General features: G+C 45.8%; 1 protein-coding gene across 4 annotated transcripts in view; it reads left to right on the top strand.

The window, feature by feature from the left end:
• LOC141273285 (C-type lectin domain family 2 member D-like) overlaps positions 1-20,492 on the top strand; it is a 28,044-nt gene that overhangs the window by 1,095 nt on the left and 6,457 nt on the right. For 2 of the 4 annotated variants that reach the window (XM_073684907.1, XM_073684906.1), the window contains exons 2-5: positions 3,453-3,531; positions 16,581-16,679; positions 17,128-17,312; positions 18,531-18,640. In XM_073684907.1, coding sequence (XP_073541008.1) covers positions 3,453-3,531; positions 16,581-16,679; positions 17,128-17,312; positions 18,531-18,640 — 473 coding nt within the window. The remainder of the gene's footprint in view (positions 1-3,452; positions 3,532-16,580; positions 16,680-17,127; positions 17,313-18,530; positions 18,641-20,492) is intronic. The other 2 variants (XM_073684909.1, XM_073684908.1) reach the window with 1 other exon arrangement.

Genomic DNA, 20,492 nt, shown 5'->3' on the forward strand with positions numbered 1-20,492 from the left:
CACAAACTGCATTGAACGACTATACCCAATTTATTATATATGTTAGGAGTTGGAGTCGGTCCATTTTATACCGATTCCACTAAAATGGACACCGCTCCGACTCCACAGCCCTGCTGCCCATACAGTGGGGTTGAGGGCCCATGTCTTCACAGGGGCTCACCGGGAGATTCCACTGTTCCCCTATGGGCCAGTTTGAGCCTGGTGGCAGATGATGCGCTGTATATGGGGGAGGCCTGCGGTCATCTGTTGCCCTGGACTCCTGTCTCCTTGTTTCCTGTGCAGTTACTGTATGCGACTGATGCTGTACTGTATATAGGGGAGATCATTGTTGCTCCTGTCTCCTTGGTTTCTGTTGCTATGGCAGCTCCCATTGTCTGCATCCTTTGTGTCTAGGCTACAGGTGTATCTATTTATGGCACATATTGTCCGCTGCCTGGAAACAAAGTGTCAGCTGGTGTTGGCTATGCCTGAACTGAGCACCTTGTGAAAAGTTTATATATAGTAACAATTCTAAAAACAAACAAAAAAAAAAAAACCTGGGAGTCTGAACTGAAACGTAAATTGATGTGCATGCAAAATGTAAATGTATGTTCACATAAGGCCATTAGACAGAAAAAAACAAAGAAAAAAGCAAAATACACTAAGGCTATGTGCCCATGATGCGTTTTTTAAGCATTTCCGCAGCGCAAAAACACTGCAGAAATGCTTAAAAAACGCTTGGTAGAAGGGCAGCAATGTTCCCCAATGATAATCCGCATGTGCTGTGCACATTGCTGTGGAAATTTCCGCTGTGGATTATCATTGTGGAAAAAAACGCAGCACTTACCAATTATTTTGCGGAAGCGCTGCGTTTTTGCCGCCATTGACTTGTATTAGAACGCATGGATTCCGCATCACTGTATATGTAGATGCGAAATCCACGCTTTCCAATGTGCGGATGGTACCCGGGTCTAGAGGACAGGAGATTCTCATCTGGACCCGGGTACCATAGAACCTGTTAAAAAAGAATAAAATAAAAAATAAATATGATACTTACCTTCTGGCAGCCCCTGCTGCTCTCCTCCTCCCTTGCCGGCAGCTAGCGATGGAGTGAAGGACCTGCGCTGATGTCATAGTCATGTGACGGGTCTCGCGATGCTGACGTTGGCAGGTCCTTCAGTGCAGTTTACCGCGATCTGCCGGCAGCCTGGACAGAGCGAAGCAAGACACCGGGGGCCATCGGAAGGTAAGTATAGATTTATTTTTTATTTTTATACATTCTCTCGGGTCACACTATATAAATCCATGCTATTTGCATGGATTTATATAGTGTGACCAAGTTGTCAAGCACTTTCCAAGTGATGCTAAAATCGCTTGGAAAGCGCTTGATAACCCGCATGCGGAAATGCATGTGAAGAACAGAACGCTTCACATCCACTTGTCCCTGGCAGGAAAAACGCATGCACGATGCGCATGCACGATGCGCATGCACAATCCGCATGCGTTTTTTTCTGCCAGGGAGATGCAGAAACGCTCAGGAAAAATCTGCAGCATTTCTGCATCGTGGGCACAAAGCCTAATAGTAAAAGCTGTAAAGAAAAAAAAAATTGCAATTAAGAAACCAACTCCAGCACTGTGGACTGGAGCACAGACGTTCTATTATTTATGTAAAAAAGTTGGAAAAATTTATGAATCCTCTCATTGTGTGCGCTGAGCTGGGGGTCATGTGACTGCAAGTATGGGGGTCTTCATACTTCCAGCTGCATTCTAACTAGACCAGGGGTCTCAAACATGCGGCCCGAGGCCCTGACGGTCCGTGGTTTGACCTTTAGACCCCTGAAACAATTGCGTTCAGCGAACCTGGGACCACTGATGTCAGTGCTGTATTTCAACTAAATGTTATTAATAGGGCAGGGGGCCGCAATAACTACATGGGGCTAATTGCTGTATGGGGTCGACTGGGGATTAAAAAAAGAAAAACATTTAAAAGAAAATGTAAAATAAATAATGGAATAATATTTGGCCACCAAAAATGCTGTTTTATGTAAAAATTGAAGTAAAAAGGAAATAATAATAATCTTTTTATTTATATAGCGCCAACATATTCTGCAGCGCTTTACAATTCAGACAATTTACAGACATTATCTCATTGGGACTCACAATCTACATTCCCTATCAGTTTGTCTTTGGAGTGTGGGAGGAAACCGGAGAACCCGGAGGAAACCCACACAAACACGGGGAGAACATATAAACTCCTTGCAGATGTTGTCCAGGGTGGGATTTGAACCCAGGACCCCAGCGCTTCAAGGCTGCAGTGCTAACCACTGAGCCACCGTGCTGCCCGGTTATGATACAGGAAAGACCTGTATCATAACCCATATGATAAAAACAATTAAATGGAATAAAAACACCCCAAAAAAAAGATGATGATCAAAAAGTCATATAGAAAAATAAAGGTATCGCTGAAAACTTCTTTTTTCCTGCAAAGAACGCGGCCCGTCATATTCACATTTTTTTTTATATTTATGGGTGGCCGATGTACTCGGCTGAGTTTGAGACCCCCTGAACTACACTGTATCCGGTCTCACTCCATTCACTGAACGGAATTAACAGACCCTTTTATGTGGCTTTTGTTTGTTTTTTGCTTCCTGCTCTGAGCAGCTTTTTTTTTTTTTTTAGGTTCTCATGAACCAAATTTCTTTAGTTTTCTTTTTCCATGATCCGTGGAACTTTCGGGGTCTAATTATATAACTAAAGTCTTCGATGTGCGTCATCCATAGCACCTCCAGCGTCTGGCTGATTTATCTCTGTACGGAGGAGTTTTTTTCCACTTGGTGGATTGCTATTTTTGCGCGGTGTGGAGGAGGCGCGCTGCTCCATTATTAGTGGATTATCTGCAGGTTGACTGTCACGTGATGATAGATCCAGGACGTCTACACGGTGCACTTATTTTTTTGCATATGATGGGCTGTGCCTCTGACACTGTGGCTTGTACATTGCACTTGCGCTTTTCTCCTATTGTGAAATTATCACATTTTTATTTCACAATAGGAGAAAAGTGCAAGTGCAATGTATAAGCCAGAGAAGCCGGACCTTCGTGTGCATTTTGCTCATTAGGATGGAAGTTATAGTTTATCATCTCTTTACTAATCGGGCGCACACTAGTAATTATCTGACTATATTGCAGCTCGCCGTCTTATCTTGTTCTGTATCCTGTACGTTACCCCTGAATTTTATACATTTGTATTTTTTTTTAATGAAAATTATATTATACTCTGAATTAATAAATGGTATTCTTCTTCTCTTATCTGAATCTCGTTCGAAATAGGACATATATTTTTGGGATGGGGTTGCCCATATCTGTAATGAAAGTAGTCGGGAGGGGGGGGGGATAAAAACATGTTTTATCTTTAGGTTATCAAAAGAATCCTGTAGTTTTATGTGACTGTTTTATTTTTCTTTTTTTTTTTTAGATTGATGCAGAAAACAGAATATCACTGACAGAAGACAAAGAATATAGAATACCAAAGGTTTTGGCCTTAAAATTTCCCGGTAAATGTCATTCCTTCATGTTGTGATTAGTGTTGAGCCACCCCCGTAGTGTTCGAGTTCGGTTCGGTTCGTCGAACACCCGTGTGTTCGCCGAACTGTTCGTCGAACACCTTCGAACACCGTTAAAACTAATGGCAGGCAAACAAAAACACATAGAAACACATAGAAAACACCTTCAAAGGTGTCCAAAAGCTGACAAACTGCTCAGAAGACACAACTAACACATGGAAAAGTGACAAGTACATATAGTCATGCGAAAAGAAAAGAGGTGGAGGAGTAAAAGGAGGGGGAGACACAGATATTGGCATGTCATGCCCTTCTAAAATCCAAAAAGTGAGAAGCCGACACGTTCAGTCCGCTCCTGCCCGTGCCACCTCCGCGTCGCCGGGTTTGTGCCAGAGCCGCGGTGAACCCTGACGGCCAGCCCCCCTCTCCCAATACTGGTGCCTGTCCGCTGGTGGGTCGAGCGAGCCCCCCTGTGGTGGAGGCAGCTCTAAGCTTTTTAATTTAAATTGTCCCTCTAATTTGAATGAATACACTTTAAATCCATTTACAAGGATCTATTGAAGGGCAAGTCTCATGCCAGCAGCCGCGTAATTCCAGCTCCAGTAGCGTCCACTAAAGCTGCTGCAGTTAAAAAGCTTTTATAAGGATCGAGCTCGGCTGTCCACCGCAAGGCATCCTACTGCCAGTCCCAGCCCCTATGCCTTGGGGTGCCTCCTGATGCTCTTCACTGAGTATCCCGTGGTCCCGAAGCATTTCCTTTGAAAAAATTAAGTGTCCAAACTACAGGTGGTGTAGCTTGCTTAACAGCCGGGATAATCCGCTGACTAGCAGACACTGCTACTAGGCACAAAGTATTTCCTGGGCTAGATGCAGTTAAAAATTTGTAATTAGATACTCTCGTTGGATGCTGAGAAAGCATTCCATAGAGTCTCCTGGCACGCCATATATGATTCTCTTAAAAAGCTTGGGGTAGGGGTCTAGGGGACCCTTTTATAGCCAAAATCACGGCCCTGTATCACAATACGTCACCTAGGCTGAAGATAAATGGAACTGTAGCACCCTGAGGGCTCGGTTGCTACAGAGCTATTGCACCTCACCCAGAGGTGTGATATCTCACTCTCAGGTAAGGATGTAGTGTGGATCAGGACCCGACACCTGCATGCATTACACCACATTGCCGTGGGGCAGGGCGACCAATATGCCCCTGAGATGGGCACGACAGTCCCTGTCCCTGGCTGGAGTGGGGGGAGGGAACACTGAGGAAGGGGAACCCTGTAGTGCAGGAGCAGGGAGGAAGCAGTTCCTGGGTGCATTGAGAAGGGAGTATAAAAGGTGGGCACCATCTTAGTTCAGTGCAGAGAAGTCTGAGCAGAAGTGGCAGGGAGCAGGGGCTCTGCATGAGCTCTGCTCCGGAGGCGGGCCTAGTAACAGAGGCCCAGGCCTGGAAGAGGGAGAAGGAAGGAAGAGGAGCGGAGAAGGCTCCAGGAACGAGGAACGAAGGGATCTCAGGGGTGCGGACGGGCGAGTCGCCACCGCACGCCCGAATCCACCTGCGTGGAGGGGTCAGGCCAAAGGGGGAGACCGGTCCCCGAAACTAGTGGAGGTAGGAAACGACCCTCAGCTAGAAACAGGAGGCTGTGACATTTTATGTGGCGCAGCCCCTCGCTACACCCGCTAGGAAGGCACCACATAGGGTCAGGGAAACTGGCGCCAAGTTTACCAAGAGGAGGCCCGAGGCAGCCGGACAGAAGGGTTGGTAAGAAAGGCCAGACAAAGGACACACAAAGGGGGTCCTGTGAAGCACTCCAAAGTTATCTGGGAGTTGTCTGAGCCCCTCACCTGGTGAGCACAGTACGACGTGGGCAGCCGTTACCTGCAGACGTGGTCTGGATAATAAGAACTGTGAGTAAAGGCCCTGGACTGCATCACTGACTCCGTGTCGTTACTGCTGCTGCCCTGCACCATCACCCCCATCCTCCGCATACACTGCCCTGAGGCTATACTCCTCCCGTGGGGAGTTATGCTATGCTCTGCTGCACCCACAACACCAGCCTCAGTGGTCTGCCCTGGAGCGGCGGTTCACTCTGACCGCAATCCACGGGTGGCGTAGTCGGACATTTAAACATCAAAACCACATAAATAGTTCCGCCACTGGTTTGACCGCCCTGAGCCACGGAACTGGGTCGCCGCCACGGAGACTACAACCACCAGCATCCACCAAAAAGGGTCCGGCTCCGGGTGTCCCAAGGCCCAGGGGGCGTGTCAGAACATTTTCATCACCTTTCACAATCACCAATGGGACAAGGCAGGGATGTTCTCTGTCCCCTCTCTTATACATCCTAGTGACGGAGCACCTGCTCTCATCAATTCGCCATAACCCCAATATTAGGTGGATTGAGGTGGGAGGCACCGAGTACAAGTGCTCTCTATTTGCTGATGATGTCCTAGTATATATCACTCAATCACATATATCCATCCATGCTGTTATGGCTGAAATAGATCACTTTGTTACATGGTCAAATTTTAAAATCAATGCAGCGAAGTCTGAGGCCCTCGATGTCTCCCTCCCCAAATCCATATAGGATTCCATCCAGTCCAACTTTCCCTTTGCCTGGCCCTCACAGGGTATCAAATACTTAGGAATTCCTATTCATAGAGACCTCTCCCATCTATGTTATCTTAATTTTGGGCCCTTTATTGAACAACTCCATACAGACCACGGTTGGCAAGTTAGAACTGTAAGATTCACTACGTGAACCACTGGTGTTTTGTGGAAAAGCACATGTACACTGCATTCCAAATTATTATGCAAAAAGTGTTTAGGAGTGATAAGGGAAGAATTTGTTTGTCAGTTAAACTCATTGATGGTGATGTGTGTCAGGGCTCTTTATATCACTGTAAGCAATTGCAGACACCTGTGCTAATTAGTTTGGCAGGTGTGTCCAATGAAAGGCAAGACTACTTAAGAAGGCTGTCTCACATTATTAAGCAGCCTACATTTTCTGCCAAAATGGGAAAGAAAAAGGATGTGTCGGCTGCTGAGAAGCAACAAATTGTGGAGTGTTTAGGTCAAGGCATGACTACAATCAACATTGTGCGATGATCAGGATGAAGTGTCTTGGCAATCAAGAAGTATGTAGCTGATTCACAGTACACATGTGTGCGTGCTGATAAGGGCAAATTGAGGACTCTTTCCTACAGGCAATTACGTCAGGTTGAAAGAGCAGCGGCAAAAAAGCCTTGTCATAGCAGCAGACAAGTTTTTGAAGCTGCTTGTGCCTCCAACGTCCCCCGAACAACAAGATGCAGGGTCCTTCAGAGGTTTGCAGCTGTGCATACGCCATCCTGTCGACCTCCTCTATCCACTTCACACAAGCAGAAACGGCTCCAGTGGGCCAAACATTACATGAAGACTGATTTCAAAACTGTTTTGTTCACGGATGAGTGCCGTGCAGCGTTCGATGGTCCAGATGGATGGAGTGGAGGATGGCTGGTTGATGGACACCCCACGCAAACACGGCTACAGCGCCAACAAGGAGGAGGTGGAGTAATGTTTTGGGCTGGAATCATGGGGAGAGAGATTGTCGGCCCCTTTAGGATCCCTGAAGGCGCTAAAGATGAACTCCATAATGTATGTGGATTTTCTCAAACAGCACTTCCTGCCATGGTTCAAGAAGAAGAACCGTGTATTTCACAGCAAGATCATTTTTCTGCATGATAATGCACCATCTCATGCTGCACATAAAACATCTGCATCTCTGGCTGATATGGGCATAAAAGGGGACAAACTTATGGTGTGACCCCCATGCTCCCCTGACCTCTACCCCATTCAGAACCTTTGGAGCATCATTAAAAGGAGTGTCTATGATGGCGGGAGGCAGTTCACATCTAAGCAACAGCTCTGGGAGGGTATTCTGTCCTCATGCAAAACAATTGAAGCAGAAACCATCCAAAACCTGACAAATTCAATGGACGAGAGAGTTCAGAAGTTCCTTTCGAACAAGGGGTCCTATGTGAAAATGTAACATCACCTAGAATAAAGTTTTGAGTTGAAAACTGTTTGATTTCAGTTTCTAACAACCTGCTAATGATTATAATTTCAAAAATGACCATTTTTTTGGTCTTTATTAAAATGAAAAGGTTGATCGAAAAGTTTGGGGGATCTAAGAGTGTGGCAACCCAGTAGTCATGATTACTTCGAATTCTGACAATATGAGGGTCATGCTGCAGGTAGTGCAGCAAGAAGGCACTTATGTGCCTTGCGCATCTCGGAGCCCCAAAATTATTTTCCGGGCTAGATGCAGCTAAAAATTATTTTTAATTTTAAATCTGGTGAAGCTTAGTATAGATGGCCTAATAGGATCAGTGCTGCACACTGCTACAAAGCCCAAATTATTTTCCAGTCAAGATACTGATAAACATGATTAGTAATTTTAAATCTGGTGGAGCTTATTATAGATGGCCTAATAGGATCAGTGCTGCACACTGCTACAAAGCCCAAATTATTTTCCAGCCAAGATACAGATAAACATGATTAGTAATTTGAAAGCTTAAAACGTTTGGTAGGGTGATTTTAACCAATCATCAAGCTTTTACTCTCCCCAGGATGACACAGGGGTAGAAAAGTCGTTTCGGATCCATGATTTGTTCATCTTTATGAACGTGAGTCTGTCTACATTATCAGTGGAGAGCCGCGTGCGCTTATCTGTCAGCACACCACCAGCAGCGCTGAACACACGTTCAGACAGAACGCTGGCTGCGGGGCATGACAAGATCTCCAAGGCGTAAGTGGCTAGCTCCGGCCATTTATCCAGATTGGAAGCCCAAAAAGAGCAAGGGTCCTGTGACACAGTCGTGGCTTCAATGTTTACTTGGAGATACTCCTGTACCATCGTCTCTAGTCGTTGACTATGTGTCAGACTTCTTGTCTCCTGTGGCCTTGCAAAGGATGGGCTAAAAAAGTGGTGAAATGATTCCGCAAAATTGATGTTACCACCAGATACTGTGGTTCTGTTATGGTTTGAGTGCTGAACACTTGACGGTCCCACGGTTGGCAAGTTGGAACTGTGAGATTCACTACGTGCACCACTGGTATTTTGTGGAAAAGCACATGTAAGATTCTGCAACAGTCTCTGCTGATACTCCTGCATGCGTGCATCCCTTTCTATGGCAGGAATAATTTCTGCAAATTTACTTTTGTACCGGGGATCTAACAGTGTGGCAACCCAGTAGTCAGGATTATTTCTAATTCTCACAATTCGAGGGTCATGTTGCAGGTAGTGCAGCAAGAAGGCACTCATGTGTGTTGCGCATCCAGGAGCACCAAGTCCCTGTTGTGTTGGTGGCGAGGTAACAATCATGCTTCCTTCCTCTGTCTTCTCCCCCCAACCTCGCACAACAGAAATGTGATCAAGGTCTCCCTCATCTGATGAGTCTTCCATCAGTTCGTCCTCCACTTCTTCCTGGGCTCCTGCACCTTCCTCACTAGTTTGGCTGCTACCATGCGCCCTGGTAAAACCATCTCCCCCACCCTCACATGCCTGCCGCCTTGGTGCTGCCGACCGTCTGGACCTTGCAGATGGTAGCCCTTCCGCATACAACTCCTCCTCCTCTACTTCCTCCACCTCCTCTTGTGCCACCACCTGACTCCGAATTCTGTTTAACATGTGCTCCAGCATGTAAATCACCGGAATAGTCATGCTGATAATGGCATCGTCAGCACTAAACATCTTCGTCGCCATTTCAAAACTGTGCAGAAGGGTGCATAGGTCCCTGATCTGAGACCACTCCTCCAGCGTGATTTGCCCCACCTCTGGATCTCGTTGGCCCAGGCTATACGTCAGAACGTATTGCACCAGGGCTTGTCGGTGCTGCCACAGTCGCTGCAACATGTGCAGAGTTGAATTCCACCGGGTAGGCACATCGCATTTTAGCCGGTGAAGTGGCAGGCCCAACGACTTCTGTAGAGATGTAAGTCGCTGAGCTGCGGGATGCGAACGGCGGAAGTGAGCACACAGCGACCGTGCCCTCTGCAGAAGGCCATCTAGTCTGGGATAGTGGGCTAAAAATTGCTGGACAACCAGGTTCAACACGTGAGCCATACAAGGCACGTGTGTGACATTGCCCCGGCGAAGGGACGCACCCAGGTTTGCAGCATTGTCGCACACGGCCTTCCCTGGTTTCAGGTCCATTGGAGACAACCATTCATGAAATTGGTTCTTCAGAGCTGACCACAACTCCTCAGCTGTGTGACTCACATTTCCCAGACATTTCAATGTAAAAACCGCCTGATGACGTTGAGCCCTACTGCCAGCATAGTAAGGAGGTGTGCAGGATCCCTTCTGCGCAGTTAGAAAGCTTGTGGCATGACCAGACAGGCTTTGGGTGCAGGTGGAAGACCGAGAGGAGGTTGAGGAGGCAGAAGCAGTGGAGGAACTTTGACATAAAGAGGATTGACGCACAACTCGTGGGGACGGCAAGACTTGGACAGCAGCCCCTTGTCCTGCTGTCACCATAGTTACCCAGTGCCCAGTCAGCGACATGTAACGCCCCTGTCCATGCCTACTCGTCCAAGTGTCTGTGGTGAAATGCACCCTGTCACACAGAGTTTCTCAAAGAAGCGGTGATGTTGTGTGCGACATGCTGGTGGAGCGCAGGCACACCTTTCTTTGAGAAGTAGTGCCGACTGGGCATCTGGTACTGGGGCACTGCGACGGACATAAGGTCTCGAAAATCCTCTGTGTCCACCAGGCGGAAAGGCAGCATTTCTGTAGCCAAGAACTTGCAGATGGTGAAATTCAACCTCTTAGCTTTCTCATGGCTAGGAGGAAATGGTCTTTTACTTGTCCACATCTGAGGGACCGAGGGCTGGCTATTGTGCTTAGACGGGGTTGATAAGGGTGTCCCCGGCAAACTGCCGGTCTGTGAGGAAGATGCAGGCGGACATGTTAGGTTGCCTTGATCCAAAGGTGGTGCTATCGATGTCGGACAGCGCTCAACACCAGCTGGTGTTACCACCTCCAAAGAAAATGATGACCTGCCAATCACGCTGGCTGTTGCGGGTAAAGAGGTGGCAGGTCTGCGCCCCAAAACAGGTGTGACTGCTGTCCCCACAGTCACAGAGGATGAAGAGGCCGCGGATGCACAAGATATGGCAGAAGGTGGTTGGCCCGGCCGGCTAGGCCGCATTGTAGCACACTGAGCTTCCCACTGCAACTTATGCTTCATGTCCATGCGCCGGTTCATGCATGAAGTACTCAAACTATGTATTTTTTGGCCTCTACTTAGCTTTTGCTGACAAATGTTACAGATAACACGAGTTGGGTCATCTTTATCGATCTGAAAAAATGCCCAGGCTATGCAAGGCTTAGCACCCATGCGACCTGAAGAGCCACCACGACTTGTGGTGAGAGGCAGAGTTGTGTTTGAGGATGCAGTTGTTGACGTGCTTTCAGTACTACGTCTCTGTCCAGGAAGGCGCAACCTGACCTCGTCGTCACTAGCATCTTCCTCCACCTCCTCTGCTGACCTCATCTCTTGGCTGACTGTGGGTTGACAGTAAGTGGGATCTCCAACCTCATCATCATCACCCTGTGCGTTATCACACCCGTCGTCCTCAGAGCCAACCTGTTCCTGCCCTGACAAAAAACTAAAGTTGTCGCTCCAATCAGGTATTTGAGTCTTATCATCGTCTTCCTCATTGTCTCCACCAACAGGAGTTACAGTTTGGGAATGAGGGTCTACATTATGGTCAGAACCTTCTGCGTCTGGTCCTGGATCCGACTCCTAAAGATTCTGGGCATCAGTGCAGATCATTTCCTCGTCTGGATTCACAGAAGCGCTGGAGTCGACCTCTGATTCCCAGGCTATAGTATGAGTAAACAGCTCTGCAGACTCAACCATCTGTTCTACCTCATACTCAGACGGGCAGCTGGAGATTTGGGAGCTGTGAGGAAGCAAGTGCGATTGGGGTGACACCTTTGAGGACTGGAGTATTTGTGATGTTGAAGTTGATGTGGAGGAGAGCCCACTTAAAGGAGCACTTGATATCCGTTGAAGCACCTGCTGTTTTTGTGCCTCATCTGGAATTTGTAGCGATTGGCGTGGCCGTAAGAAAGGGATCTTATCACATTGTCCGCTAAAAGAAGTAGACATTTTAGTTTGGCTGGAAGATGGTCTTTCTTCTGCAGATGTTACTGTTGCTTTAAAACCTACCCCACGGACACAACCTTTTTTCCCCTTTCCACCAGCAGCAGGCCTTTTTCCACTCATTTTGGTGGTTAACTAATTAACAACTCTGGAGTTGTTTGCACAAAAAAACAATGGATGGGAACCGAGCAGAGCTGAGTGGCCAAACTGTGGTATTAGGCCAAAACTATTGGCTGGGTTAGATGCAGAAAAAAATATTCAGTTTGCAACCTGATGGAGGTCAGTATAGAAGGACTAATAGAACAAGTCCCACACACTGCTAGAAGCCCAAATATTTTTTCAGAGCTAAATGAAGAAAAAAATTATTTTTAATTTGCAACCTGATGGAGGTCAGTATAGATGGACTAATAGACCAAGTCCCACACACTGCTAGAAGCCCAAATATTTTTTCAGAGCTAGATGCAGAAAAAAATTATATTCAGTTTGCAACCTGATGGAGGTCAGTATAGATGGACTAATAGAATGATGCTATGCCCAAAAGATTTTACTTCACTAGGTGCAGTAAAAAAATTGGTATTCTATACACAGGTGGTATATCTTGCAACACAGATAGGCTACTCCACTGACTAACACACTCTGCAATAGGCCAAAAAGGATTAGCTTTGCTAGATTCAGCCAAATGCTGTGAAAAAAACTTGCACAGCACTGGCACAGACCTGCCTGGCAAAAACTGATAGGAACTGATGTAACCTAGTCCTGAAAAGGACTCCAATTACAATTAGTCTTTACTCCCACAATCTATCTATTTAAGAGCACAGACCTGCCTGATAAAAGTCATAGGAAATGCTGTAACCTAGTCCTTAAAAGGACTGCAATCACAACTATTCCCTACTCCCAAGCTATCTGTATATTTGTGCGAAAATTGGCTTGAAATTAACAAGGTATAGCGCACACAGCAACAGCGGTGCCGTCTAACACGCAGCTGCAGCAGTGAGAAAATGGTGGCGACGGGGAAAATGGCTTGGTCTTATAGGGCAAGGACATGTGGCATACACTGCCAATCACACATGCCCTTGCTTGTGTGAAAAAAAGCACTTCGCTCCTTGTGTGCGCTGCTGATAGGCTGACAGATTGCACCTCCCCACTGCAAATGCGGGAAAGAGAAAAAAAAATGGAGATCTTCATTGTTCCTGCAGAGATCCATCCCCTGCCCCTCCCCCCGCCCCGCTGTACACTCAAACTGCGTATTAACATTAATTTTCATCATTACTGAGAAAAAATCCAGTTATGATTTTGGTGCACGAACAGTTATCGAACATAACCTCGAACAGACAAATTTTTCTCAAATTGTTCGTGTTCGCCGAACGGCTCGAACACCGCCCAAAACAGCTCGAATTTGAGATTGGCGAACAGTTCGAGTAGAACAACGCTCATCTCTAGTTGTGATGTCCGACACTGTGGGACAAGATTTATCGCTGTGGAAGCCGTATTGATGGCTGTTACCGATCTGTCACCAGAGCTGTGTTGTAAGAAGCAGCGTTCAGTGTATTCTATGGATGTAGGTGTGAACGTCGCCCTATAGCTGCGCAGTACTTTCACTACATCTCATGGACAGACTGGTAAAGAGCTGCGGTGTTAATGGTCCAGCAATGCGGATGATCCATCTATTCTGCGGATCTCCCCATAGTCTTCTTCTTTTAATGCAGAAACGCAGTTGGTGGTGTGTCCCCCCCCCCCCCCCCCCCCCCCCCACCCATGTCCACAGGGAATAGATATAATGGGGTCTGGGGATTTGTAGCACAGCTAAAGACCGACACAAGCGCCAATGGATCGGCAGCACTGACATGTGCAGCTCCCTATACAGCAATGTCCATATCTCTTATACTGCAGGGACCAAAGCCCCCCCGGCGTCCAGCGAGCACAGCGGCCCCTTATACAGCTGATCGGCCGCAGTATAGATGGTTGCACTCCAACTATATTCATGGAGCGTCCTAAAGACCATCAGTCTTACAAAGCCCCTGTAATAATCCTTCTATTCTCTACAATAGAAAAACCTATTAATATAATACATGTCAGAATTATATTACTATACCTACTCAGAGCAGCAGAAGACGGGGTGTTCGTGTCAGTCTTCACTGCATTTGAGCATTACGTTCATGAACTTGGAAGATCCGGATGAGCAGCGCTACCGGATCCACCTGGATAGGAGCAGATTTATTGCTGCTCTTTTTCTGGTTTTCACCATTTTCATATTATGCAAAAAAAAAAAGTACAGCTGCATCCAAGGTCATCATTGTTCACTAATATTATTCTCAAACAGGAAAAAAGGATGTGAAAGAAGGAAGCGAGATGGCGACAGAAGAGGAACTAATATGGGGTTATTACTATAATCCCAGTGATCTGATACCCGGCCTTAGTATGGAATCTCCGGTTCCGTGCCCTGTAGAGACCGGAAGTGCAGTTTATCATAGATTGTAGCTGAGGTCTCTTCTGGAAAACATTAGAATCAGGCAGTGTTCACATTGGGGTTTTTCATCTATTTTCTTCCTTTTTTTTCTGTGGGAAATCCACTTAGTCATTACATATGAGGATGGGTGTTTTTTTTTTTTTTTCTGCAATCCCCAGATTAATGACCCATCCTCAGAAGTGTAAGGCCACGTGCACACATTAAGTAATTGGCCAAAAAAAAAAAAATGCAGAAGTTGTGCACGTGTTTCTATTCTACTTTTTCCCTCTGATTTTTGGCTTAAAAATACTGAAAAAAAACAAAACAAAAAAAAACTCCCCAAATACTCAACATGTGCACATGGCCTAATACATGTGCAGGCAGCTGGTAAGCTCAGGGGAAACCGACCGCAGCTGACAGCCTCGTGGGTGACATATGAGCCCCCGGATCCTCCGTCACGTTCCCGGATCAGTGCGATTTCCAGGAAACCTCTGCTAGAAACACTGATAAACCTGAGATGAAGCCGCACGGTCATCAGTTACCGTATAATATGGGGTGAAGGCGAAAGAGAGAAGAAGGCACATGATAATTAAGATGATTGATACTTCCGGTATTGTTAATAAGGGAGGGTTAAAGTAATGTAATGAGTAATGATTACTATAAATACAGCGGGGGATTATTACACGACGCATAATCACATCAAGCGATTTATATTGTTTCAATGTTAAACAGGAGATAACGTCCCAATGATCTCATGTATATGGCGGTATCTGTTATCACTGTAAATATGACTCCTCTCTATAACCCAAAAAAACACCTGAAAAATCCTAAGGGGGAAAAAATCTACTAATGGCCACGGAAATTCCCCATCAACAGAAAGTGAATCACAGTTTCACTTTGTGTCCCCAAACTCGGACTGCCAGGACGGGGGGGGGGGGGGGGTCTGTCAGCAGTTTTTCATATGTAATCTGAGTGCAGCCTGATGTAGGGGCAGAGAGCCTGATTCCAGCGATGTCACTTACTGGGCTGTGTTTTTTTTTTTTTTCTGACCGATTCTGCATGTGTGGAAAAATTGCAGTTTCTTTCATAAAATGGGCAAGTCACCCATTCAAGTCTGTGGGTGTGCAAAAAATCAAAACCAAAACCAAATGCCATAAGGAGCTGCAGTATTGCATCTGGCTTCTAAGGATGTGTTATAAATGGGCAAATTGTTAATAGCTGGTGCTGTAAAAATGTAATTTTAAACATGAGCCATGTGTGAGGGAGTCGGAGGTTTGGCTTATTGACTCCACATCCCGGCCTGTCACAACTGCTGCACTCTGTAACCTAAATGACACATCACAGGAATCAGGAACTCCGCCCCTACGTTGTGCTGCTGTCAGATTCCCCTTAAAGGTAGAAAAAAATCACATTCGTGTAATCTGAACTAATCCTCTGATCTTCTTTGAAAAGAATCTTATATTGTTTTTTTGTAAATATTCATATACTTGGCGGCCAATTTTTTTTTTAAAGGGTTTCTCTGTACTTAGACATTAATTTGTCCATAGGATAAGGCAACAATAGCCGGTCAATGGAGATACGACACCTGGCACTGATCAGCCGAATCCCATTTATTTAAGAACCTGGTCGTGTGATCCGTTGTGCTTCTGCCATAGCGGAAACTGCTTCATGATTGGATGAACAATGGCCGCAACGTGGTGGAAAGTGAGCTGCCCGAATATCCATCCATTGGTATAGCAGCCAGGGAGGGCGCAGAAGGCATCCCCCGCACCGCTTCTTCCACCCCCCCCACGCACCGCTTCTTCCACCCCCCCCACGCACCACTTCTTCCACCCCCCCCCCCCACGCACCGCCTCTTGCACCGCTTCTTTTCCCCCCGCACTGATGCTCCACCAGTCTAATCTCACACCCGACTATGAAGCGTGGTGCAGCAGGAATCTGGATTCTTTGGACCAGACATTATTTTTCCACTGCTCAGTGGTCCAGATAGCCCATTCATGCAAAGAAACTATTAGTTGGACAACAGCGTTTTTTTTTTTTTTAAAACAAGTTTAATTGTCCCCATAAACATTAGATTAATGTAGTTTGAACCTGCCAATATCAACGGGTCCAGACAACAGTGGTGCTCTTGTCCTGACAGATGATGCCGGGGTAGATATCGATCCGACCTGTCCGGTTTCAGATAACTGATCCTTTTGTTCCCCCGAGAGATGTCGCTGGCAGAGCGGTCTAGGAGCTGCGCTCTCGTACAGAACATCGGAGATTTTCGCAGAGCGAGCGCTCCTGTGTCGGAGAGTCGGCCGACATGTGTCCGGCAGCCATCTAAAATGGCTGCTACGTTACTTTTTTTTTTTCTTCCCTTGTATGGTATTTACACCACAAGATATCAACGGGAACATCTTTAAAACAATGACTTAAGTGATAATTTCTTTCTTTTTTTTTTTTTTAGTACCGAAAAAGCAAATGATGGTTCCACCCGCAGCCCTGATATCGGTTCTATTCTTTACAGTCCTCCTCATCTGTGTGTTGATCGCTGTAGTTACTACACGTGAGTGTCATGTCCTGATAGATGAAGTCGTGACCTAATGTTACACTGAAGACCGGGGGGCACAGGAATGATTACTGGGGTACTGTGCGGTCGCTGCTATCTGCTACTTTATAATATCTTGTTCCCCTGTGACTCGGGCACGTCTTCTGGGTCTGATACAAGGAGTGTTAATATTGCTGCTTGGTGAAGATAAAAACCACAAACAGTCACAAATGTAGAAAGTGACACGTGGTGATGCACGAAGCAGAAGGACGTCTTATTTTATATGTAAAGTCCCGTATTCCGGCGTAGATCTACAGTGTACCATAGATTTGTATGGCTGTCTGATAATTCAGAGTGTCGGCGCGATCTGTAAACCGGCGATGAATTTTTTGCGCATTTTTTTTTTTTGAGCCGACCGTCCATCATTGCTATGAAGAGTGGTCAATATGTAATGTTTTCTTTACAGGTAATTGTCAGACCCCCGACCCCAATATTATACCCGTCTTCCGTGACCCCTGTGAAGACGGCTGGATCTGGTACATGAAAAAATGTTATTATTTCTCTACAAATATTAGTGAATGGGAGAAGAGCCAGGGATTCTGTGCGTCCAGGAACGCGTCTCTCGCCGTTGTAGACTGGAAACATGAGCTGGTAGGTACCTATAGGATGCGGAACAGGGGTCCGAGACCCCAAAAGTGCAACCTCATAAGCCAACGGCTATTGTGTGAAAGAGCATGGCCATTTGGTCTACATGATCGCCTTCCCACAAAAGCCTTTTTTTTTTTTTTTCCCCTGGGTGGGAAAAGTGATTCATACGGCACAGTAAAACCTAGATAACTTTCTTCTGCGGATCAGAAGGTGAATTCATCTTTTCTTTATCATGAGCTGTTTTTATTACCATTTTTGCAGACAAAACTTATTTGCTCGCTTCTTATTCTATTTTCTATGGGAGACAATATGGCTAAAAAACTTAAGTTCTGCCATTAAGATTTGGTGTTGCCGTAATCGTACTGACCTGAAGAATCAGATCGCCCTTTTTTCTCTTTTTTTTTTTTTTTTTTTCACATTTTACCCCACTTGGAATTGTTTTTCGATACCTTATGTGGTGAGATGAATAGCGTCATTCTAAACTGAAAATCGTCCTGGATAAAAAACAAGACCTCACATGGCGATGGGGACAGAAAAATAAGTCACGGCTCTTGGAAGAAGGGGCGCAAAAAAACAAAAAAAATCACCTGGTCATGTGTCTCAATGAGAGGGGCCTACAACTGTCCCTGGAACTGGAACCTCAGCTATCCCTGTCCCAGGGGTACTTGTGATGGTGGAGAGGCCTGGGTCCCCGACCTTACTATGCTCCTGTTAAACCCTAGTCTGTCCCCCTCCCCCACACCATGAGGAATGGGACAGGAATATAAAGGAAACCAGACACAAAGACAGACAGGGAAAACAGAAAACCACTATCCTACAAAACACTGACCAAAAATAGGGAGGAAGTTAGGGAAAGGGAGGCACAAACAAACTAAATAGGAATAAGGACCAGGAGATAAACACGCACCCAGAAAACTCCAGTAACTACTACCAACTCACACACTACACAGCTCGACACATTCCAGGAAAAGATTCTCTCACCAGCAAGGAAGAAACGTCCAGAGCTAAGGAAAGAGTCCTTAACCATTTCAGCACTGATGGAAAGGAAATCCTTTTAAAATAGGACATGAATCACACGATCTCTAAAGAAGACCTGCGATTTATTAACCGATGTGACCTTCTAACTCCAGGTCTCCCAGGGGGACGTGACGCCCCGGAGACATCATGACGGTGGTGGTTCTGGATTGCTGGAAGTCTCTGACGATGGTTTTTATTCTGCAGGAATTCATTATCCGATTTAAAGGCTCCTCTGATCACTGGATCGGGCTAAGAAGAGAAAACGAAACTCGGCCGTGGCTTTGGACGAATGGCTCTAATTTTAATAGTGAAATGTAAGTATGATCAGCTGTGCGGTGTCAGTAACGTTTATTTCCGTACACTGTAATCTATTCCTTGGGAACCAATGATTCTCATCAGATTACACAGAGGCTCATGTAAAAGGAAACCTCGCTTATAACCTGATCTTCTGCTGTCATGAATAAATGTGAGAAGTTTCCCAGAATTATAGAAACTAGTTTGTGGTTGTTTTCATTTATGTATATAAATGATATTAGTTCTCTGGGGAATAGTTCTGCAACTTTCCAGAGTTGGGCTAAAAGTTCACACTGCTGATAAGTAACATTTCAGAAATTTCATGCACACACTTGTTTTTTTTGTTTTTTTTATCACCCATAGAAGGCAGAGAGTGCAAAAACAACGCAGCAAAAAAGCTTTACTGCATTTTTTGGTGATCAAAATGAACTTTATTATGTACTGTAGACAAATCACACAATCCACAAAAAAAAGCTGGAAAAAATGCATTTTGAACACTGTTTTTTTAATGCCAATAGAGCAAGTTTTGGCTGTAGGAAAAAAAAATATGTTGCGTGTGAACATGGCCTTATTGATAACCTCCCAATTGTACATTTCCACAAGGATTTTCGGACGTGCCCTCTGGATTCTCCGCTGTATAGAGCATTCAGCAGATTTCCCCTATTACCATTGAATCCAGAAAATGTACAGCCTATGTGAATCCATCCACAGCTGAAACCTTCCAGTTATAGGGATTAATTGAATCCAGAAAATGTAGAGTATATGTGAATCCACATGCAAACAGCCTGAAACCTTCCAGTTATAGGGATTGTCCACAGTTGGCGATGGCCACGGATGTGCACCACCACCGCTGTGCTTACTATCTAAGGGACGGCTGCAGATATTCGCTGCTGTTCTTCACACTCTCCACAGTCCTGCCGAGCACTGCCGTTGCTCCACTTCAGAAGGGGCACACTTTTTGGATTGCAGGGGTCCTCAGTGCAAGGGAATAAGCCTTGTGAATTAAAAAAAAAATCTTCGTTTTACTTTCCAAGATTGACGTGCAAAACAGTTCTGCCCTGGCCATTTCTGCAGAAGTGATCTTACCTCTTGTGTAACTTCCTGTTTTTTAACCTTCCATACGGTTCTAGAGAGGGTGTTGCTTACAGGGTAATTGTACAAAGCTGCCTAAAGACGCGCCCTAGTTATGATTAACAACGCACACGAGAAAATAGTTGTCATTTTTAGTGTTTTACCGAACACAGCCGGTTTCTGTACAGACTAGAGATTCTGACCCCGCAATCCTTAGAGGATCCTACATGGGCAGGAATAGCCCTAACAAACTAAACGATGGCTGCTCGGACCTGTACTGCCTGAACGACCATCGAGCGCTTCCCGTTCCTCCTAAGGAATCGGAGGTCAGAGCAGAGTGAAAATTACCTACAGAAGGGAAAGTGTGCTGGAATAGAAAGATCCCAGAGTGAGTAAAACAAGCTGCGATATGTACTGTTAGAGAATATGCTGCCTACTTCCTAAGCAAGAAACAGGTTGAAAAGCATAATCGGCAGAGCGAGAAACCCTAGCTGGTCTTTCACTGACTGGCAGAAACTACAGCAGTATGGCTGGAAATCCAAATGTGACCATCACCAGCAGGGGAAAGTATATAAAGCTGCACCTGAAAGGTGATGGGGCAGACAAATGAGTAAATGAAAACACCTGTTACCCTAAAAAGACTAAAGAAAGGATAACCGATAATACACACCCGGAGAAAAGGTGAAGCTGCTGTCGCTCGGTGGACAGAGAACCTGACCACAAAGCGCAGGCTCAGGGGTTCGAACCCAGGAGCATGAAAGCCCCCTTGATAAAGACCATAAAAAAGACCCGTATTTCTAG

Source organism: Phyllobates terribilis, unplaced genomic scaffold (genome assembly GCF_046119375.1).
Source record: "Phyllobates terribilis strain yellow unplaced genomic scaffold, ASM4611937v1 Scaffold_5__5_contigs__length_657084704, whole genome shotgun sequence".
Classification (NCBI taxonomy): Eukaryota; Metazoa; Chordata; class Amphibia; order Anura; family Dendrobatidae; genus Phyllobates; species Phyllobates terribilis.